Below are 17,379 nucleotides of genomic sequence, written 5' to 3'. Positions count from 1 at the left end.
ATAAATAACCTAACTCTACACCTAAAGCAACTAGAAAAGGAAGAAATGAAGAACCCCAGGGTTAGTAGAAGGAAAGAAATCTTAAAAATTAGAGCAGAAATAAATGCAAAAGAAACAAAAGAGACCATAGCAAAATCAACAAAGCCAAAAGCTGGTTCTTTGAAAGGATAAATAAAATTGACAAACCATTAGCCAGACTCATCAAGAAACAAAGGGAGAAAAATCAAATCAATAAAATTAGAAGTGAAAATGGAGAGATCACAACAGACAACACAGAAATAAAAAGGCTCATAATAGACTACTATCAACAATTATATGCCAATAAAATGGACAACGTGCAAGAAATGGACAAATTCTTAGAAAAGTACAACCTTCCAAAACTGGACCAGGAAGAAATAGAAAATCTTAACAGACCCATCACAAGCACGGAAATTGAAACTGTAATCAAAAATCTTCCAGCAAACAAAAGCCCAGGTCCAGACAGCTTCACAGCTGAATTCTACCAAAAATTTAGAGAAGAGCTAACACCTATCCTGCTCAAACTCTTCCAGAAAATTGCAGAGGAAGGTAAACTTCCAAACTCATTCTATGAGGCCACCATCACTCTAATACCAAAACCTGACAAAGATCCCACAAAAAAAGAAAACTACAGGCCAATATCACTGATGAACATAGATGCAAAAATCCTTAACAAAATTCTAGCAATCAGAATCCAACAACACATTAAAAAGATCATACACCATGACCAAGTGGGCTTTATCCCAGGGATGCAAGGATTCCTCAATATCCACAAATCAATCAATGTAATACACCACATTAACAAATTGAAAAATAAAAACCATATGATTATCTCAATAAATGCAGAGAAAGCCTTTGACAAAATTCAACATCCATTTATGATAAAAACTCTCCAGAAAGCAGGAATAGAAGGAACATACCTCAACATAATAAAAGCTATATATGACAAACCCACAGCAAACATTATCCTCAATGGTGAAAAATTGAAAGCATTTCCTCTAAAGTCAGGAACAAGACAAGGGTGCCCACTTTCACCATTACTATTCAACATAGTTTTGGAAGTTTTGGCCACAGCAATCAGAGCAGAAAAAGAAATAAAAGGAATCCAAATTGGAAAAGAAGAAGTAAAGCTCTCACTGTTTGCAGATGACATGATCCTCTACATAGAAAACCCTAAAGACGCCACCAGAAAATTACTAGAACTAATCAATGACTATAGTAAAGTTGCAGGATATAAAATCAACACACAGAAATCCCTTGCATTCCTATACACTAATAATGAGAAAACAGAAAGAGAAATTAAGGAAACAATTCCATTCACCATTGCAATGGAAAGAATAAAATACTTAGGAATATATCTACCTAAAGAAACTAAAGACCTATATATAGAAAACTATAAAACACTGGTGAAAGAAATCAAAGAGGACACTAACAGATGGAGAAATATACCATGTTCATGGATTGGAAGAATCAATATAGTGAAAATGAGTAGACTACTGAAAGCAATTTATAGATTCAATGCAATCCCTATCAAGCTACCAACAGTATTCTTCACAGAGCTAGAACAAATAATTTCACAATTTGTATGGAAATACAAAAAACCTCGAATAGCCAAAGTGATCTTGAGAAAGAAGAATGGAACTGGAGGAATCAACCTACCTGACTTCAGGCTCTACTACAAAGCCACAGTTATCAAGACAGTATGGTACTGGCACAAAGACAGAAATATAGATCAATGGAACAAAATAGAAAGCCCAGAGATAAATCCACGCACATACGGACACCTTATCTTTGACAAAGGAGGCAAGAATATACAATGGATTAAAGACAATCTCTTTAACAAGTGGTGCTGGGAAATCTGGTCAACCACTTGTAAAAGAATGAAACTAGAACACTTTCTAACACCATACACAAAAATAAACTCAAAATGGATTAAAGATCTAAACGTAAGACCAGAAACTATCAAACTCCTAGAGGAGAACATAGGCAAAACACTCTCTGACATACATCAGAGCAGGATCCTCTATGACCCACCTCCCAGAATATTGGAAATAAAAGCAAAAATAAACAAATGGGACCTAATTAAACTTAAAAGCTTCTGCACATCCAAGGAAACTATTAGCAAGGTGAAAAGACAGCCTTCAGAATGGGAGAAAATAATAGCAAATGAAGCAACTGACAAACAACTAATCTCAAAAATATACAAGCAACTCCTACAGCTCAACTCCAGAAAAATAAATGACCCAATCAAAAAATGGGCCAAAGAACTAAATAGACATTTCTCCAAAGAAGACATACAGATGGCTAACAAACACATGAAAAGATGCTCAACATCACTCATTATCAGAGAAATGCAAATCAAAACCACTATGAGATACCATTTCACACCAGTCAGAATGGCTGCGATCCAAAAGTCTACAAGCAATAAATGCTGGAGAGGGTGTGGAGAAAAGGGAACCCTCTTACACTGTTGGTGGGAATGCAAATTAGTACAGCCACTATGGAGAACAGTGTGGAGATTCCTTAAAAAACTGGAAATAGAACTGCCTTATGATCCAGCAATCCCACTGCTGGGCATACACACTGAGGAAACCAGGAGAGAAAGAGACACGTGTACCCCAATGTTCATCGCAGCACTGTTTATAATAGCCAGGACATGGAAGCAACCTAGATGTCCATCAGCAGATGAATGGATAAGAAAGCTGTGGTACATATACACAATGGAGTATTACTCAGCCATTAAAAAGAATACATTTGAATCAGTTCTAATGAGGTGGATGAAACTGGAGCCTATTATACAGAGTGAAGTAAGCCAGAAAGAAAAACACCAATACAGTATATTAACACATATATATGGAATTTAGAAAGATGGTAACAATAACCCTGTGTACAAGATAGCAAAAGAGACATTGATGTGTAGAACAGTCTTGTGGACTCTGTGGGAGAGGGAGAGGGTGGGAAGATTTGGGAGAATGGCATTGAAACATGTAAAATATCATGTATGAAACGACTTGCCAGTCCAGGTTTGATGCACGATACTGGATGCTTGGGGCTAGTGCACTGGGATGACCCAGAGGGATGGTATGGGGAGGGAGGAGGGAGGAGGGTTCAGGATGGGGAACACATGTATACCTGTGGCGGATTCATTTTGATATTTGGCAAAACTAATACAATTTTGTAAAGTTTAAAAATAAAATTAAATTAAAAAAAAATCCTGAAAGATGATGCTGTGAAAGTGCTGCACTCAATATGCCAGCAAATTTGGAAAACTCAGCAGTGGCCACAGGACTGGAAAGGGTCAGTTTTCATTCCAATCCCAAAGAAAGGCAATGCCAAAGAATGCTCAAACTACCGCACAATTACACTCATCTCACATGCTAGTAAAGTAATGCTCAAAATTCTCCAATCCAGGCTTCAGCAATACGTGAACCGTGAACTTCCAGATGTTCAAGCTGGTTTTAGAAAAGGCAGAGGAACCAGAGATCAAATTGCCAACATCCGCTGGATCATGGGAAAAGCAAGAGAGTTCCAGAAAAACATCTATTTCTGCTTTATTGACTATGCCAAAGCCTTTGACTATGTGGATCACAATAAACTGTGGGAAATTCTGAAAGAGATGGGAATACCAGACCACCTGACCTGCCTCTTGAGAAACCTATATGCAGGTCAGGAAGCAACAGTTAGAACTGGACATGGAACAACAGACTGGTTCCAAATAGGAAAAGGAATATGTCAAGGCTGTATATTATCACCCTGCTTGTTTAACTTCTATGCAGAGTACATCATGAGAAATGCTGGGCTGGAAGAAACACAAGCTGGAATCAAGATTGCCAGGAGAAATATCAATAACCTCAGATATGCAGATGACATGACCCTTTTGGCAGAAAGTGAAGAGGAACTAAAAAGCCTTTTGATGAAAATGAAAGTGGAAAGTGAAAAAGTTGGCTTAAAGCTCAACATTCAGAAAACGAAGATCATGGCATCCAGTCCCATCACTTCATGGCAAATAGATGGGGAAACAGTGGAAACAGTGTCAGACTTTATTTTTTGGGGCTCCAAAATCACTGCAGATGGTGATTGCAGCCATGAGATTAAAAGACGCTTACTCCTTGGAAGGAAAGTTATGACCAACCTAGATAGCATATTCAAAAGCAGAGACATTACTTTACCAACAAAGGTCCGTCTAGTCAAGGCTATGGTTTTTCCTGTGGTCATGTATGGATGTGAGAGTTGGACTGTGAAGAAGGCTGAGCGCCGAAGAATTGATGCTTTTGAACTGTGGTGTTGGAGAAGACTCTTGAGAGTCCCTTGGACTGCAAGGAGATCCAACCAGTCCATTTTGAAGGAGATCAGCCCTGGGTGTTCTTTGGAGGGAATGATGCTAAAGCTGAAACTCCAGTACTTTGGCCACCTCATGCGAAGAGTTGACTCATTGGAAAAGACTTTGATGCTGGGTGGGTTTGGGGGCAGGAGAAGGGGATGACAGAGGATGAGATGGCTGGATGGCATTACTGACTCGATGGACGTGAGTCTGAGTGAAGTCCGAGAGTTGGTGATGGACAGGGAGGCCTGGCATGCTGTGATTCATGGGGTTGCAAAGGGTCAGACACAACTGAGCGACTGAACTGAACTGAACTAATACAATGGACTTTAATTGGTATCCAGAGACACGCCAAACCACACACCCAGCCCACTGGCTTCGAGACCAGTTTACGTTCTCCTTCTAGAGCGCTGCTTTCTCTGTTTCTTCCTTTTTTTTTCTTATTTATTTTTGGCTGTGCAGCATTGCTGCATGAGGGCTTTCTTCAGTTAAGGTGAGTGGAAGCTACACTCAAGTTGCGGTGCCCAGGCTTCTCATTGTGGTGGCTTCTTTTGTTACAGAGGACGGGCTGAGGTGCACAGGCTTCAGCAGCTGTGGTACACAGGCTTAGTTGCCTGCAGCATGTGGAATCTTCCTGGATCAGGGATCAAACCCGTGTCCCCTGCATTGGCAGGCAGATTCTTAAGCACTGGACCACCAGGGAAGCGCTCTCCATTTCTTAGTAACAGCTTCCTTCTTCTCCTCTCCCCTCTCTTGCTCCTCTTCCTTCTTCAATGAGTGCTTATTTTAATCACACTTAACTTTCAAAATATGTAAGGTAGGCAGAAGAGCCCCCAGTGTGATTTTCAGGCCCTGTGTCTCCCCCAGGATGGTCCTGCTTCCAGGAATTGAGTTTCCTGAAATGAGCCCACATCACCTGCCTGAAACTAAGGCACATCTACACACTGATAGCAGCAAGAGGGTTCAGCCTGTAAGCAGGGCCCTTTCAGGGAAATACTTTGTGAATTTCACCTTTCTCAACTCTTCTCCCTTTCCATAATGGACAAAACAGTCACTCACTTTTAGACTTTACAGTTTCAGGGCCTGAAACTTAAATGGCCACAGATAACTAAGTCCTGCCTGAAAGTCCAAGATGGCCCTTGTTGGAGCACCTATGAGGCATGGCTAGACTCACCAATCTTCTCCTTTGAAGCTGGGGACCGAAATGATTCCCACACATTGCCTGGGCGCTCAATTCATGTGTCTTGGTAGAAGACTGAGTAAAAGAATGAATACTAGCAATTATTAATCAGATTTTGATTCAAGCTTTATAATATAGAATCTAAAAAATCTTTATGGACTCCTTAAGTGTTAAAGTTTTATGTCATTATTATTATTATTATTATTATTATTTGCTATCATATATAAAGTTATCCAGTCAATCCTAAAGGAAATCAATCCTGAATATTCATGGGATGGACTGGTGCTGAAGCTGAAGCGCCAATGCTTTGGTCACCTGGTTCGAAGAGCCGACTCACTGGAAAAGACGTGATGCTGGGAAAGACTGAGGGCAAGAGGAGAAGGGGGCGACAGAGGATGAGATGGTTGGATGGCATCACTGATTCAATGGACATGAGTTTGAGCAAACTCCAGGAGGTAGTGAAGGACAGGAAAGCCTGGTGTGCTGCAGTCCATGGGGATGTGAAGAAATGGGCACGACTTAGCGACTGAACAGCAACAACAGTAAAGCTACAAGCCCAGTGCTTGGATCACACTATGCATTCACTAAATTTGACCTTCATTTCAAGTCGCTCAGTCGTGTCTGACTCTTTGCAATCCCATGGACTATACAGTCCACGGAATTCTCCAGGCCTTTCTTTTCTCCAGGGGATCTTCTCAAATCAGGAATCGAACTGGCATCTCCTGAATTGCAGGCAGATTCTTTACCAACTGAGCTATCAGGGAATCCCTCTTTTCATGTACAATACAAAAATAATTTGAATTCTTAAAGGCCAGCAAAGATGACATTGTTTTTCAATAGGCATGCTCCAACTGATAACTTACTTTAGTTTTCTTTTTCTATAGCATGTTGAGTTGCATCCACATGAAAATCAAGAACATTTAGGCAGCAGTTCAGTGAACAACAGCATCCTCACAGGACTCTCAACTTGTAGACATAGTCTGGGCACATGCAACACCTCTAAAGGACTATCTGTGTTTTCTGCTGGTATAAAACATACACTGTGTGCATTGAAATGTTTAGTGGTATAGAATGGAAGCTTCTTTTCCGTTAGAAAATCCTTATTTGCACCAAGAAGAGATTTTAGGAATAATTTCATAGATGAACAAATTTAGATTAAAAAAAGACAGCGTGACTAGCTAGTCAGGGGCAGATTTAGTTTCCTGGTTCCGGACCAACTTTACGCATTCCTGATCGCTGGCATTTTGACAAAGGACATCTCAAGGTCACAGAAGATCACCTGGACTGTTCTTAGCATCTGTGTGGTTGCAGGAAAGGTGATAGACCCCTAGCTCTGAAGCGAGAATATCATCCCTTGGGAAACTCCATGATTACTTGAGCACTTCTCAGAAATAATGTGAGACCCTCTGTGTCATTGGGTCATGTGACCACACAAGAGTTCTTCAAACTGACAATTTATCTGCATACCTTACGAGCTCAAAATGAATGGCAGTTATGAAGGGCGCCTAATGAATATGCCAGTTCCCCCAACATCCACGAGGAGCGAGTTCAATGAAATAGCCAGGATGCTGAGGTAACTGTCTGATTTCTTGGCTTAACCCACACTTCACAGCCATTCCAGACAAAACATATAAATAGCCACCCACATACTTCACTGTGTCTCCTTCAGTGAGACAATCTATTCAAATAACAAAGTTTATCACTAAGGCAAAGGAGATGCTATGCTTGACCATTGAGATAATTGTATCCGCTTTCCGCTCTGGAATACCTGTTTTTAAGGAGACAAGGGGGTGAAGTTGGGGATTAAATGGTCTCAGAGTGGAATCTATCACTTTGGCTGGAGGCACTAAGAACCCTGGCTAGAATTTCATCCATTAGCTTGAATCCACTTTATATCGCAGAAGAAACCACAAGTGCTCCCTTGGCTCCTCTTGGCTCAGGTGTAAACCAAGATTTTACTGACAGATACCAACTCTAATCCCACCCTCCCTCATCACTGAGGGATATGAGTTGCCACTGGTTGCCTTGTTTCTTGCTTTCTGTCAATTTTCAAGGAGCACACACCACTTTTAAAAATGAACAAAGAGTCATTGATGAAGCCCATGGTTCCATGGCCAAGAATGAAGAAAGCACATTTTACAGAAGAATCATTATGTGGGTCCTAAAATTTCCAGTGGGCATCACCCCAAGGTCAGCATACTTTACTCCGCATTTCTTAACGCACAGAACTTGAGATTTTTACATACCAAATAATGTCACATGGCTATCACCCTGAAAGGAGATGAAATAGAAACAACCCAGAGCCCAGAAGTAGGTTCTTAAATTTCATGGCACAACCTGAAGCAATAAATGGCCAGACAAAAATGCCTTTCCCTTGAGTCAAGAGAATACAATTTTTATCTAAGAGCAGCAATAGTTAATATCCACTTGACCCACCATCTACAAGCCATTTTCATACACATTATCTCACATAGAAAACAACTCCCCAAACCAGGTAAGACACTTGGGGCCTTACCTATTTTTGCAAGTGATGCTAGGAGTATCCAGAGGGTGACCTCGTAGGGAATTTGCACGTAGTCATAATCCAGTGTGAAGACAGATATTGTCTCGGCTGGCTGGGAGCTGGCAGCAGCAAACCGGACATTAAGCTCACGCCGAGCAGAGGAATCTGTGGATCTGTTCAACTCAGAAGATGCTCCGCAACACTGGAGGGTCGCTAGCAACAGGCACCAATTCCAAGGACAGAAAGGCACAAGCCCCCGAACGCCCATGCTGTGGGCTTCTCTCAGGGCGTGCGCCCTGATGCGCCACTCTTGTGAAGAGAGGAGGATTGTCAGAGTGTACCAGCCGCCACCTGGGTCACAGGTGATGTACACACAGCCCGTGGGTCATTCCAGGAAGAGTCCAAGCGTGTCACTGAGTTCCAAGTACAGATGTTTTCAAGTCACCTTTAGAGCATTTGTGTTCAGGCAACACAGCTTCTGACTCAATGCATCCTGTCACTCAGCAGACTCGAGAAAGCCCAGGGAACTAACTACCTGTGTGACTTCCATCCGATTGTGATTCGAAGAGCAATTTATGAAGCAGAAATACCTGTTCCTTTAAAGCTGTTTCCTCACGTCACTGCACACTGGTTTCATCTTGTGAGCGAAAATTAAAAAGAACACCATGGTTCTCATTCCAGGTGTCACTAGGGCCCTCCTAACCAGGAAGAGGGTTCTTCCCTCTCTCCCAGAAACCTGGGTTGCACTTGCTCCTTCTCTCCTCCCTCTGCTAGCTCCCTTGTTTTGAATGGCCAAGGCTGCAGGTAGCTCTTGAACCACACTTAATTATTTGTTCAGATTTGACTTCTGTAATGAAATGCGTTCCCTGAGTTCTCTGGCAGTTACACTGCTGACACCTAGTGGGCAGCCTCAGTACTACACCTTGGAAGGTTCAATTAATGATTAAGTACTAGTCAACGGAGAAGGCAATGGCACCCCACTCCAGTACTCTTGCCTGGAAAATCGCGTGGATGGAGGAGCCTGGTAGGCTGCAGTCCATGGGTCGCTAAGAGTCGGACACGACTGAGCGACTTCACTTTCACTTTTTACTTTCATGCACTGGAGAAGGAAATGGCAACCCACTCCAGTGTTCTTGCCTGGAGAATCCCAGGGACGGGGCAGCCTGGTGGGCTGCCGTCTATGGGGTCACACAGAGTCGGACATGACTGAGGTGACTTAGCAGCAGCAGCAGCAAGGCTATGGTTTTTCCAGTAGTCATGAATGGATGTAAGAGTTGGACTATAAAGAAAACTGATCGCCGAAGAATTGATGCTTTTGAACTGCTGTGTTGGAGAAGACTCTTGAGAGTCCTTTGGACTGCAAGGAGATCCAACCAGTCCATCCTAAAGGGAATCAGTCCTAGGTGTTCACTGGAAGGACTGATGTTGAAGCTGAAACTGCAATATTTTGGCCAACTGATGTGAAGAGCTGACTCATTTTTTCCAATGAGACCCTGATGCTATGAAAGATTGAAGGCAGGAGGAGAAGGGGATGACAGAGGATGAGATGGTTGGATGGCATCACCAACTCCATGGACATGAATTTGAGTAAGTTCTGGGTGTTGGTGATGGACAGGGAGGCCTGGCGTGCTGCGGATCATGGGGTCACAAAGAGTCGAACACGACTGAGCGACTGAACTGAACTGAACTGATTCGTCATTTCAGTGGTATCTGACTCTCTGTGACCCCATGGACTGTATCACCCCAGGCTCCTCAGTCCATGGAATTCTCCAGGAAAGAATACTGGAGTGGGTTGCCATTCCCTTCTCCAGGGGATCTTCTCTACCCAGAGGTTATACCTGGGTGTCCTGCATGGCAGGCAGATTCTTTACTGTCTGAGCCACCAGGGAAGCCCAGAGATTAAGGTGACCATGTAATCGTCATCTAAACCAGGTTCATAGACAAATAGATTTGAAATATGATGGAGGGAAAACTCAGCTTGCAAAGCAGAGCACCAAAGGAATTTTTATGGCATTTTAGGTCAGCAAACTAATGACCCATCTGAAGCTTTTGGTTTAATCATCTGATTATTGTATTAGCAGTAGAAACCTGGCTTCCTCTGACCGTTTTTGGTGCCAGGTCCCAAGAAGCCTTGTGATCCTTGTCATCTGCTCTTCTAAACCCATCTGCTCGTGGAGTCCAGTGATGTGGAGGGAAGGACATCCTCTTCCCAGTGGATCCCTTGTAATTTAAGTGACCAAATCCGGTCCACCCTCAAGAGACTAATTAAGGGGTGATGTACCCAGCAGAGAAGTCTCTCTTCACCTAGGACCTCCGCTGTGCACAGTTGGAAACAAAGTTTGAGGTGGGGGGTGCTGGTTTTCTTCCTTTTTACCCTCAGTTTCACAAAGCCACTTCTGTTCTGAAAGAGCAGAATTGACTTTTCTGTGCATGCCCATGGTTAATTAGATAATCACCTTCCTCCAAGAATAGTTTTAAACAAAATGATCAGCACATCTTTTCTTCTTTCCCCTAGTAGGCGGCATAATTGACTTTACCGCACAGCGCTTCTGGAATTGAAGTATCCATCGCTTGCCCCAAAGCTCTTGTTGCTTTGTTGGGGCTCAAATTTGATTCTTTTTTTAGGAAGAAAGGAGAAGAAAGCAGTGATAGAGAATTGGCCAGTGCTGTCCAGAAACACCATTTGCTTTCCAAGCCCGCAACTAGCAATTAAGCTGGATGGCTTCGGATCAAGGGCTGGCACGTCACACCCTAAATTGAAAGCCTGCATCCCGCGCTGGAGTGAAGTCAAAAGCTTTGACCCTGCTCTCAGGACAGAAGAGCTGAGCTGTGTCTCTGCTCCCCAAAGTCAAACTTCCACTACTCAGGGAGGAACAGAGACGCTGTGGAAGGGTGCAGTATACTCTGGGAGATTCCGCATCGTCAGAGGAGAGGCACCACGGTGCTGCTGGTGGATGGGGCGGGTGTGAATATGAGCTCTGAAATGAAACATGTCTTCACACCAGAGTGTGGCTCCTGGCTCGGCCTTCAATTCTAATGTGATCACTTTCCTAAGGGAATAGGGATTTTGTAGAGAGAAGAAAGTTGAAGTTGTGTGATCTTGGGTGTCTCCTAAACACCACAGAGCTTCAACTGCCTTATTGATGGTGATGATGATGGTTCTGATGGTGATGGTGGTGATGATGGTGACTATCTTAAAGGTGATGTGAAGATTAAGTGATATAACACATGTCTGAGAGGAAAGTGCTTAGTACAAATAGACACCAGATGCATTTTAGATTCTTTTTTTAAATTTATTGGCATATAGTTGCTTTACAATGCTGTGTTATTACAGTAAATTGAATCATTTATACATGTATATATTTCCCAGGTGGCTCAGTGGTAAAGAATCTGCATGCAAATGCAGGAGATGTGGGTTTAGTTCCTGGGTCAGGAAGATCTCCTGGAGAAGGAAATGGCAACCCACCCCAGTATTCTTGCCTGGAGAATCCCGTGGATAGAGGCGCCTGGCAGGCTACAGTCCATGGGGTGGCAGAGCTGGACACGACTTAGCAACTAAACAACAACAGGCTTCCAAAGTGTCACTAATGGTAAAGAAATCACCTGCCAATGCAGGAGACATACGAGACTCAGGTTCAATCTCTGGGTCCAGAAGATCCCCTGGAGGAGGGCATGGTTATTCTTGCCTGGGAAACTCCATGGACAGAGGAGCCTGGCGGGCTACAGTCCAGAGTCACAAAGAGTCGGACATTACTGAAGTGACTTAGCATGCACGCACATCACGCTTTGAGCTTCAGCCAAGCTGTTGTGTGTCTCAGTGGTACATTCTCTTCTATTGCTGAGAAGTACTTAATTTTTGCATGTACAGCTATTGATGGATTGGTGCACACTATGCCAGGAATCACTCGATTACCTCTTGGCCCCAGATTCACCATTCAGTATCTGCTCCACGGAATGGACTTAGTTTCTGAAACATTTATCCCTTATGGTGAGCACCGTGTAGTTCCGTCAGCAGAGGGAGCTGGAGGGACCATGCCGGAGAGCCTTCCTGTTTCCCGCTGCTGTGTTCCGTGTTTTTCTTCCTCTTGCTGCCCCATCTATCAGCAGCATGGGTGTGTGATGTCTGCTGGTGCCCCTCCAAGGCTGTACACACAGAGGAAACCGCCTCTCATCTGTCCTGGACACCATGCAGTTTAAGCCTCTGGCCCATGATGGATACCCCCCGACCCCTCCCCTGCCCCTGTGCACGGCCACATAACTCTGACTCACCTGCACACTGGCTTCCCAGGTGGTGCTAGTGGTAAAGAACCCGCCTACCCGTACCGGAGACATGGGTTCGATCCCTGGGTGGGGAGGATCCCTCTGGAGGAGGGTATGGCAACCCACTGGTTCTCTTGCCTGAAAAGGTCCATGAACAGAGGAGCCTGGAGGTCTACAGTCCATGGGGTTGCAGAGAGTATGACTTGAGCACAGCCCAACACGAGGAATAAAAATATATTTACGCTCTCACTTTCTACTTGGAAATAATATTTTACTACTTCAAGTTGTGTGTGCCTTACCACCACACAAAGACCCCTACCTTGTCCCTTGTATGTTGATATTACGTCTACCTACATTGAAAATTCCATCAGAAAATGTCACTGTTTTGCTCTCAATGGACTGTATCCTGGATATTTGAAATATTATGTCATGCAACTCTGGATCTTATGAAATCCTATGTAGGATGCCACTTTGTTTAATCAGGCAACTGACCTAGTTGGACTCAAGCCCAAAATGCTAACCAGCCTTGTGGTTTCACTGTCAGTTTTTTTTCACTGTCCTTCAGTTCTGTCTGGGCTGGTCCCTGGAGCTCAGGAAGCCGTCTATCCTATAGTGCAGTTCTCAGAGTTTATGCTGTTCTATTTAGGGTCAGATTCACGCCTCTGAGGCTTGGCGGTGAGTTTGCTTTCCTGAGTGCCTTCCTGTCTACACTCAGCAAGGTACTCTCAGGTTCTATACACCTGTGGCTCCCTCTGCGAGACTGCCGGTGCTCTTAAGCGCCCCACCCTGCAGTGCGTTTCCCGTCGTGGCTTCCAGCGCCCCCACCAGGTGGTAAGAGGAAAGAAGGAAGGGTCAAGAGATGTTAGCCACGCCCTCTTGAGACCACAGCTCCACGAATCAAAACGGACGGTATCCCCGCCACCCCCCCCCCTCCGCCCTCCACCACAGAGACCTCGGCTCTTGAAACCAAGCAGGTACTCAGTAGTGTAAGTTATGAGTGTATGTGTACATATGTACCTTTGACAATAGTCTTTCCCACGATGATTTATCGTAGGATATTGAATGCAGTTCTGTGTGCTGTACAGGAGGGCCTTGTTTATCCGTCCTGTATATGGAAGCGTACATCTGCTAATCCCAACTTTCCACTTCATCCTTCCTCCAACCCCTGCTCCCTTGGCAGACACCAGTCTGTTCTTTCTGTGATTCTGCTTCTGTTTCATAGATAGGTTCGTTTGTGTCATATTTGAAAAACCAAACTGATTTCTATATGCATCTAATCCAAGCTTCATAGCCACAATGAGTGGGGAAAAGGTGGTTGAATGCTTACTCCATCTTATCTGGTACTGCAGTCTGGAAAGGTGATAATATAGATACTAAGTGTGGGCATTAAAACCCAGGTGAGACCAGGGACACTGTCAATCTGCCTGAGATATCACCCAGGGTCAGTAAAGACCATTCTACAACGTGCTCTAGAGGTAAGATGACCACCATCTAAAGTGGGTCATATTTTCAGAATCAGAAATTATACTCTCACTATGAAAATTGTACTTGGACAACAGGTGTGAAACAGAAGCAGAGCTTATGGGCACCTTATTTAGAAGGTGCGGTGGGGGAAAAAATTATTCCTTCACATTGCATTTTACCAAGATCAATTGTTTAATTGCCATCAATCTCCTGTATCACAAACTTGTTTTGGCTGTCCACCTTATTTGATTGAATTACCTGTAAGAAATATTAATAAAGCTTTATCCTAAATGTTCATTTGTCATTCTCAGTGCACCGATTCACCTGAAAGAGTGTATTCTGTAAATGGTAGACCTAGTTTCTTTTTTGTGTGTATGCAGAAATAAGCTTTGGTTAATCTAAGAACAAAACTCCAAGGACCTCCTGGTGGTCTAGAAGCTAAGACTCAGCATTCCCAATACAGGGGGCCTGGGTTTGATCCCTGGTCGGGGAAATGGATTCCACATGCCTCAACTAAAGATCTCACACGCCAAATCGAAGTTTGAAGATCTCAAGTGCTGCAACTAAGACCAAATAAATAAATAAGTATTTTAAAAAGAACAAAACTCCGGACCTCCGGAAATATCAGCTATGGCCATTCTTATTCTAGAATAAAAGAAACCTGGATAAACTGGCCGAAAGAGATTTCTGAGGCTTAGGTCTCTGAGAGTGACCGACCGGAAAACCAAGGACTCGGGTCATCCCCATGACACCATGGGACAATGAGAGTGTGCCTCCTTCCTTTCTGAGACCCTGCAATGAGGCTTCCCACAAGAAACTCTGTCCAGAAATAATTTGTACCCTTGAACTCATCTTTAACTTTATCACTGAAATTCCCAACAAGGATGCTGCTCGAGGCCAAGCCACCGTGGTTTGTGTGATGTGGGTGCCTCTGTGCAAAGAAACCTCAGAGCCTTTCCCACCGGCACTAAGCAGTGGCCAGATGACAATGACTTTAAACCTGGATCACACTCACACCAGTGAGTGGGGCACAGAATGTGTGAATCAGCCCAGAAGGTGCTTTGCTTTACTGCACAAATGAATCGTTCCCTTCTATTGGGGAAGCTCCAGTACTTTGGCCACCTGATGTAAAAAGCTGATTCATTGGAAAAGACCCTGATGGTGGGAAAGAGTGAGGGCAGGAGGAGAAGGGGACGACAGAGGATGAGATGATGGATGGCATCACTGATTCACTAGACCTGAGTTTGAGCAAACTCCAGGAGAGAGTGAAGGACAGGGAAGCCTGGCATGAAGCCTGGCAGTTCATGGTTTGCAAAGAGTTGGACACGACTTAGCAACTGAACCATAACAACAAATGGGGAAGACAGAGCATGACATGTGCACATCCATCTGTGACTAGAACACTGTTATAACTGCAGGTTGAACTCTCATCAGGAAAACACACTGGTGAGAATGAAATGAGCCTTGTCTAGGAGAAACAGGTACTTGGTCCCCCAGCTGATGGTCCATCACTTATGAGGATCTCAATGAGACCAGTGGGTCAGGAAGCACATGGGGACCACCAGTCTCAATGGGCCAACAGTTCAGACTTAAGCACTGTTCAAGCCCTAATATTGCTATCTGTCAACCAGTGTAGACAATTATTTCCCAGACTGTTGTCTTGGCTGCTGCCTCTTGCCACTGTCTTTCTATTGGCTTGGCCAAAAAGCTCCATAACATCTTACAGAAAAACCTGAATGAACTTTCAGGCCAACACAATATTTTGCACTTAAGATCCCTCGGTAAGGAAGATCTCCTGGAGAAGGAAATGGCTACCCATTCCAGTATTCTTGCCTGGAGAATCCCATTGACAGAGGAACCTGGCAGGCTACCATCCATAGGGTTGCAAAGAGTCAGACATGATTGAAGTGACTTAACACACACACTCACACATACATGCGCACACACACACACTCACGCATGCAAAACCACTGGTCGATTCCTTGTCTCCTCATTGGCCAGATCATGTTGGCTTAATTGTTCCCCACTTCCTGTGGTCCAGAGTAAAGCATGAACTTCAGGCCCTGCACAAAGGCCAGGCGACAAGGAGGAGCTGACATTAGCCCCACTCTGCTCCCTAAGGCCTGTGTCCTGACTCAGGGCTGTGTCAGCCCAGAAGAAGGGGATCTTCCTTCTAGTTCCCACAAGGACACACTAGAGATGAACCAAGGTCCTGTCTGGTCCTTGACCTCTGTTTTCTCTTTTCCTCCTTGCGTACTGGGCTCCAGTGAATGGTGAACACAGAGTAAGAATTGTCTTCTTCACAGAGATGCTTTAGGCAAAGTTTTAATCACTTGTTTTTATTTGATTGCAAAGATATATAAAGTGATGTGTATGATACAAAACAGACACAACAGTCCACAGCCACCACTAGGAAAATCTAAGGGACTTTGTGGGCTGAATGTGTGCAGGAGTCTGGAGAATTCGCCCTCTCTCTGTCCTGTCCAGGGAATCAGAGCCTTGCACCACAGCTTCCGTTCCTTCCAGTGCCGGCCAAGCTTGCTCGGGGCCGGCGGGACCCTTCCCAGTGATATCAGCCTGGTGTGAGCTGTGTGTTCTATCCGTCAAGGTCTCTGCTCACTAGGGGCAGGATGGGAGGCAGAGGGAGGCGGTTCACATCCATTTTACTATCCTTCTGGCTGGGAGCTCCTCCCAGTGGGTTCTGTCTTACTGCGTCTTTTCCAGAGAAAAAATCCATGGCATAATTCTCAGATGGTTCCACGTGACTCCCCTGGAGCTTTTCACAGGCATGTGGTAGCGTATTTGGGTCCAGAATCTAGAGTTGGGAGGAACTGATTTTAAGCCTTTCCAGGTGATGGTAGGCAAAACCCTGAGAGCTCTTCTCACTAGATGAGGTAGGGACTCCGGCTCTTGGAAGGAAGAGAACTTAATTAAAATCAGTTTGAGTGTTTGATCCTCCAAAGCCAGATTCACCGCTGCTTGTAGTTCAAAGATGCTGGGTCCACTGACGTAGTTGGGGCTCAAGATGAAGATTCCCCTCCTGCTTTTCTTAATAATGCTGACAATGTCCTCTGTGTACACTGGAGAGAAAGAATTTAATTATTTGCAATTGTTATTGTTACACCTTGAGTCACCATAACCCTGAATCTCCCAGATCCACCCAGCAGGGGTCTTTGTGATGGCGAAGGAAAGAAGAAGCCTGATTTTCTCGATCACTTCTACTGCATCAACTAACTCTACAGACAGTTGGATTATACTCCATGTCTAGTGACTGTCAGTTCAGCTTCCTCCCCTGTGTTCTCTCCCCTCAACTTCTGAGTCCCTCCAGGATCAAAACTCACTGGAACCAGGTTGACTGGAATGAGGGAGGGGCAAGCAATGTCCCTGGCTCCTGGGTTGGGGCCTCTGAGGAAGAGGAGGATGGTGGGATGAATGAGGTCCACACATCTGATGGGTGCCCGGCCCGGGAGCCTGCTGGGCCCAATGCTGAGTCTGTGGCTGGCAGAGTCCCAGGAAGGACAGGGACCACTCATTTGGGAAGACAGAACTAACTTCCGGTTGAGGAGCCAGAAAAGATATCTTTGTTCTGGAAGTCTCTCTGGGCTTTCTGAAGACGGACTTTTTTTTTTTTTT

The 17,379-nt window shown here is 44.4% G+C and overlaps 2 protein-coding genes across 3 annotated transcripts in view; both read right to left on the bottom strand.

Annotated features, from left to right (window-relative positions):
* SLC9A4 (solute carrier family 9 member A4) overlaps positions 1-8,904 on the bottom strand; it is a 64,911-nt gene extending 56,007 nt beyond the window's left edge. The window contains exon 1 of the mRNA XM_006060664.4: positions 8,035-8,904. Within this exon, the coding sequence (XP_006060726.4) occupies positions 8,035-8,290 (256 nt within the window). The 5' untranslated portion in view covers positions 8,291-8,904. The remainder of the gene's footprint in view (positions 1-8,034) is intronic.
* Positions 8,905-16,064: 7,160 nt separating this feature from the next.
* LOC102408664 (interleukin 18 receptor accessory protein) overlaps positions 16,065-17,379 on the bottom strand; it is a 29,919-nt gene continuing 28,604 nt past the window's right edge. For both annotated transcript variants that reach the window (XM_025260775.3, XM_025260774.3), the window contains one exon: positions 16,065-16,826. In XM_025260775.3, coding sequence (XP_025116560.1) covers positions 16,453-16,826 — 374 coding nt within the window. In that variant the 3' untranslated portion in view covers positions 16,065-16,452. The remainder of the gene's footprint in view (positions 16,827-17,379) is intronic.

The sequence above is a fragment of the Bubalus bubalis genome, chromosome 12 (assembly GCF_019923935.1).
Source record: "Bubalus bubalis isolate 160015118507 breed Murrah chromosome 12, NDDB_SH_1, whole genome shotgun sequence".
Classification (NCBI taxonomy): domain Eukaryota; kingdom Metazoa; phylum Chordata; class Mammalia; order Artiodactyla; family Bovidae; genus Bubalus; species Bubalus bubalis.
Note: the sequence above shows the minus strand (reverse complement) of the source record. Positions and strands in the feature narration are given on the sequence as shown.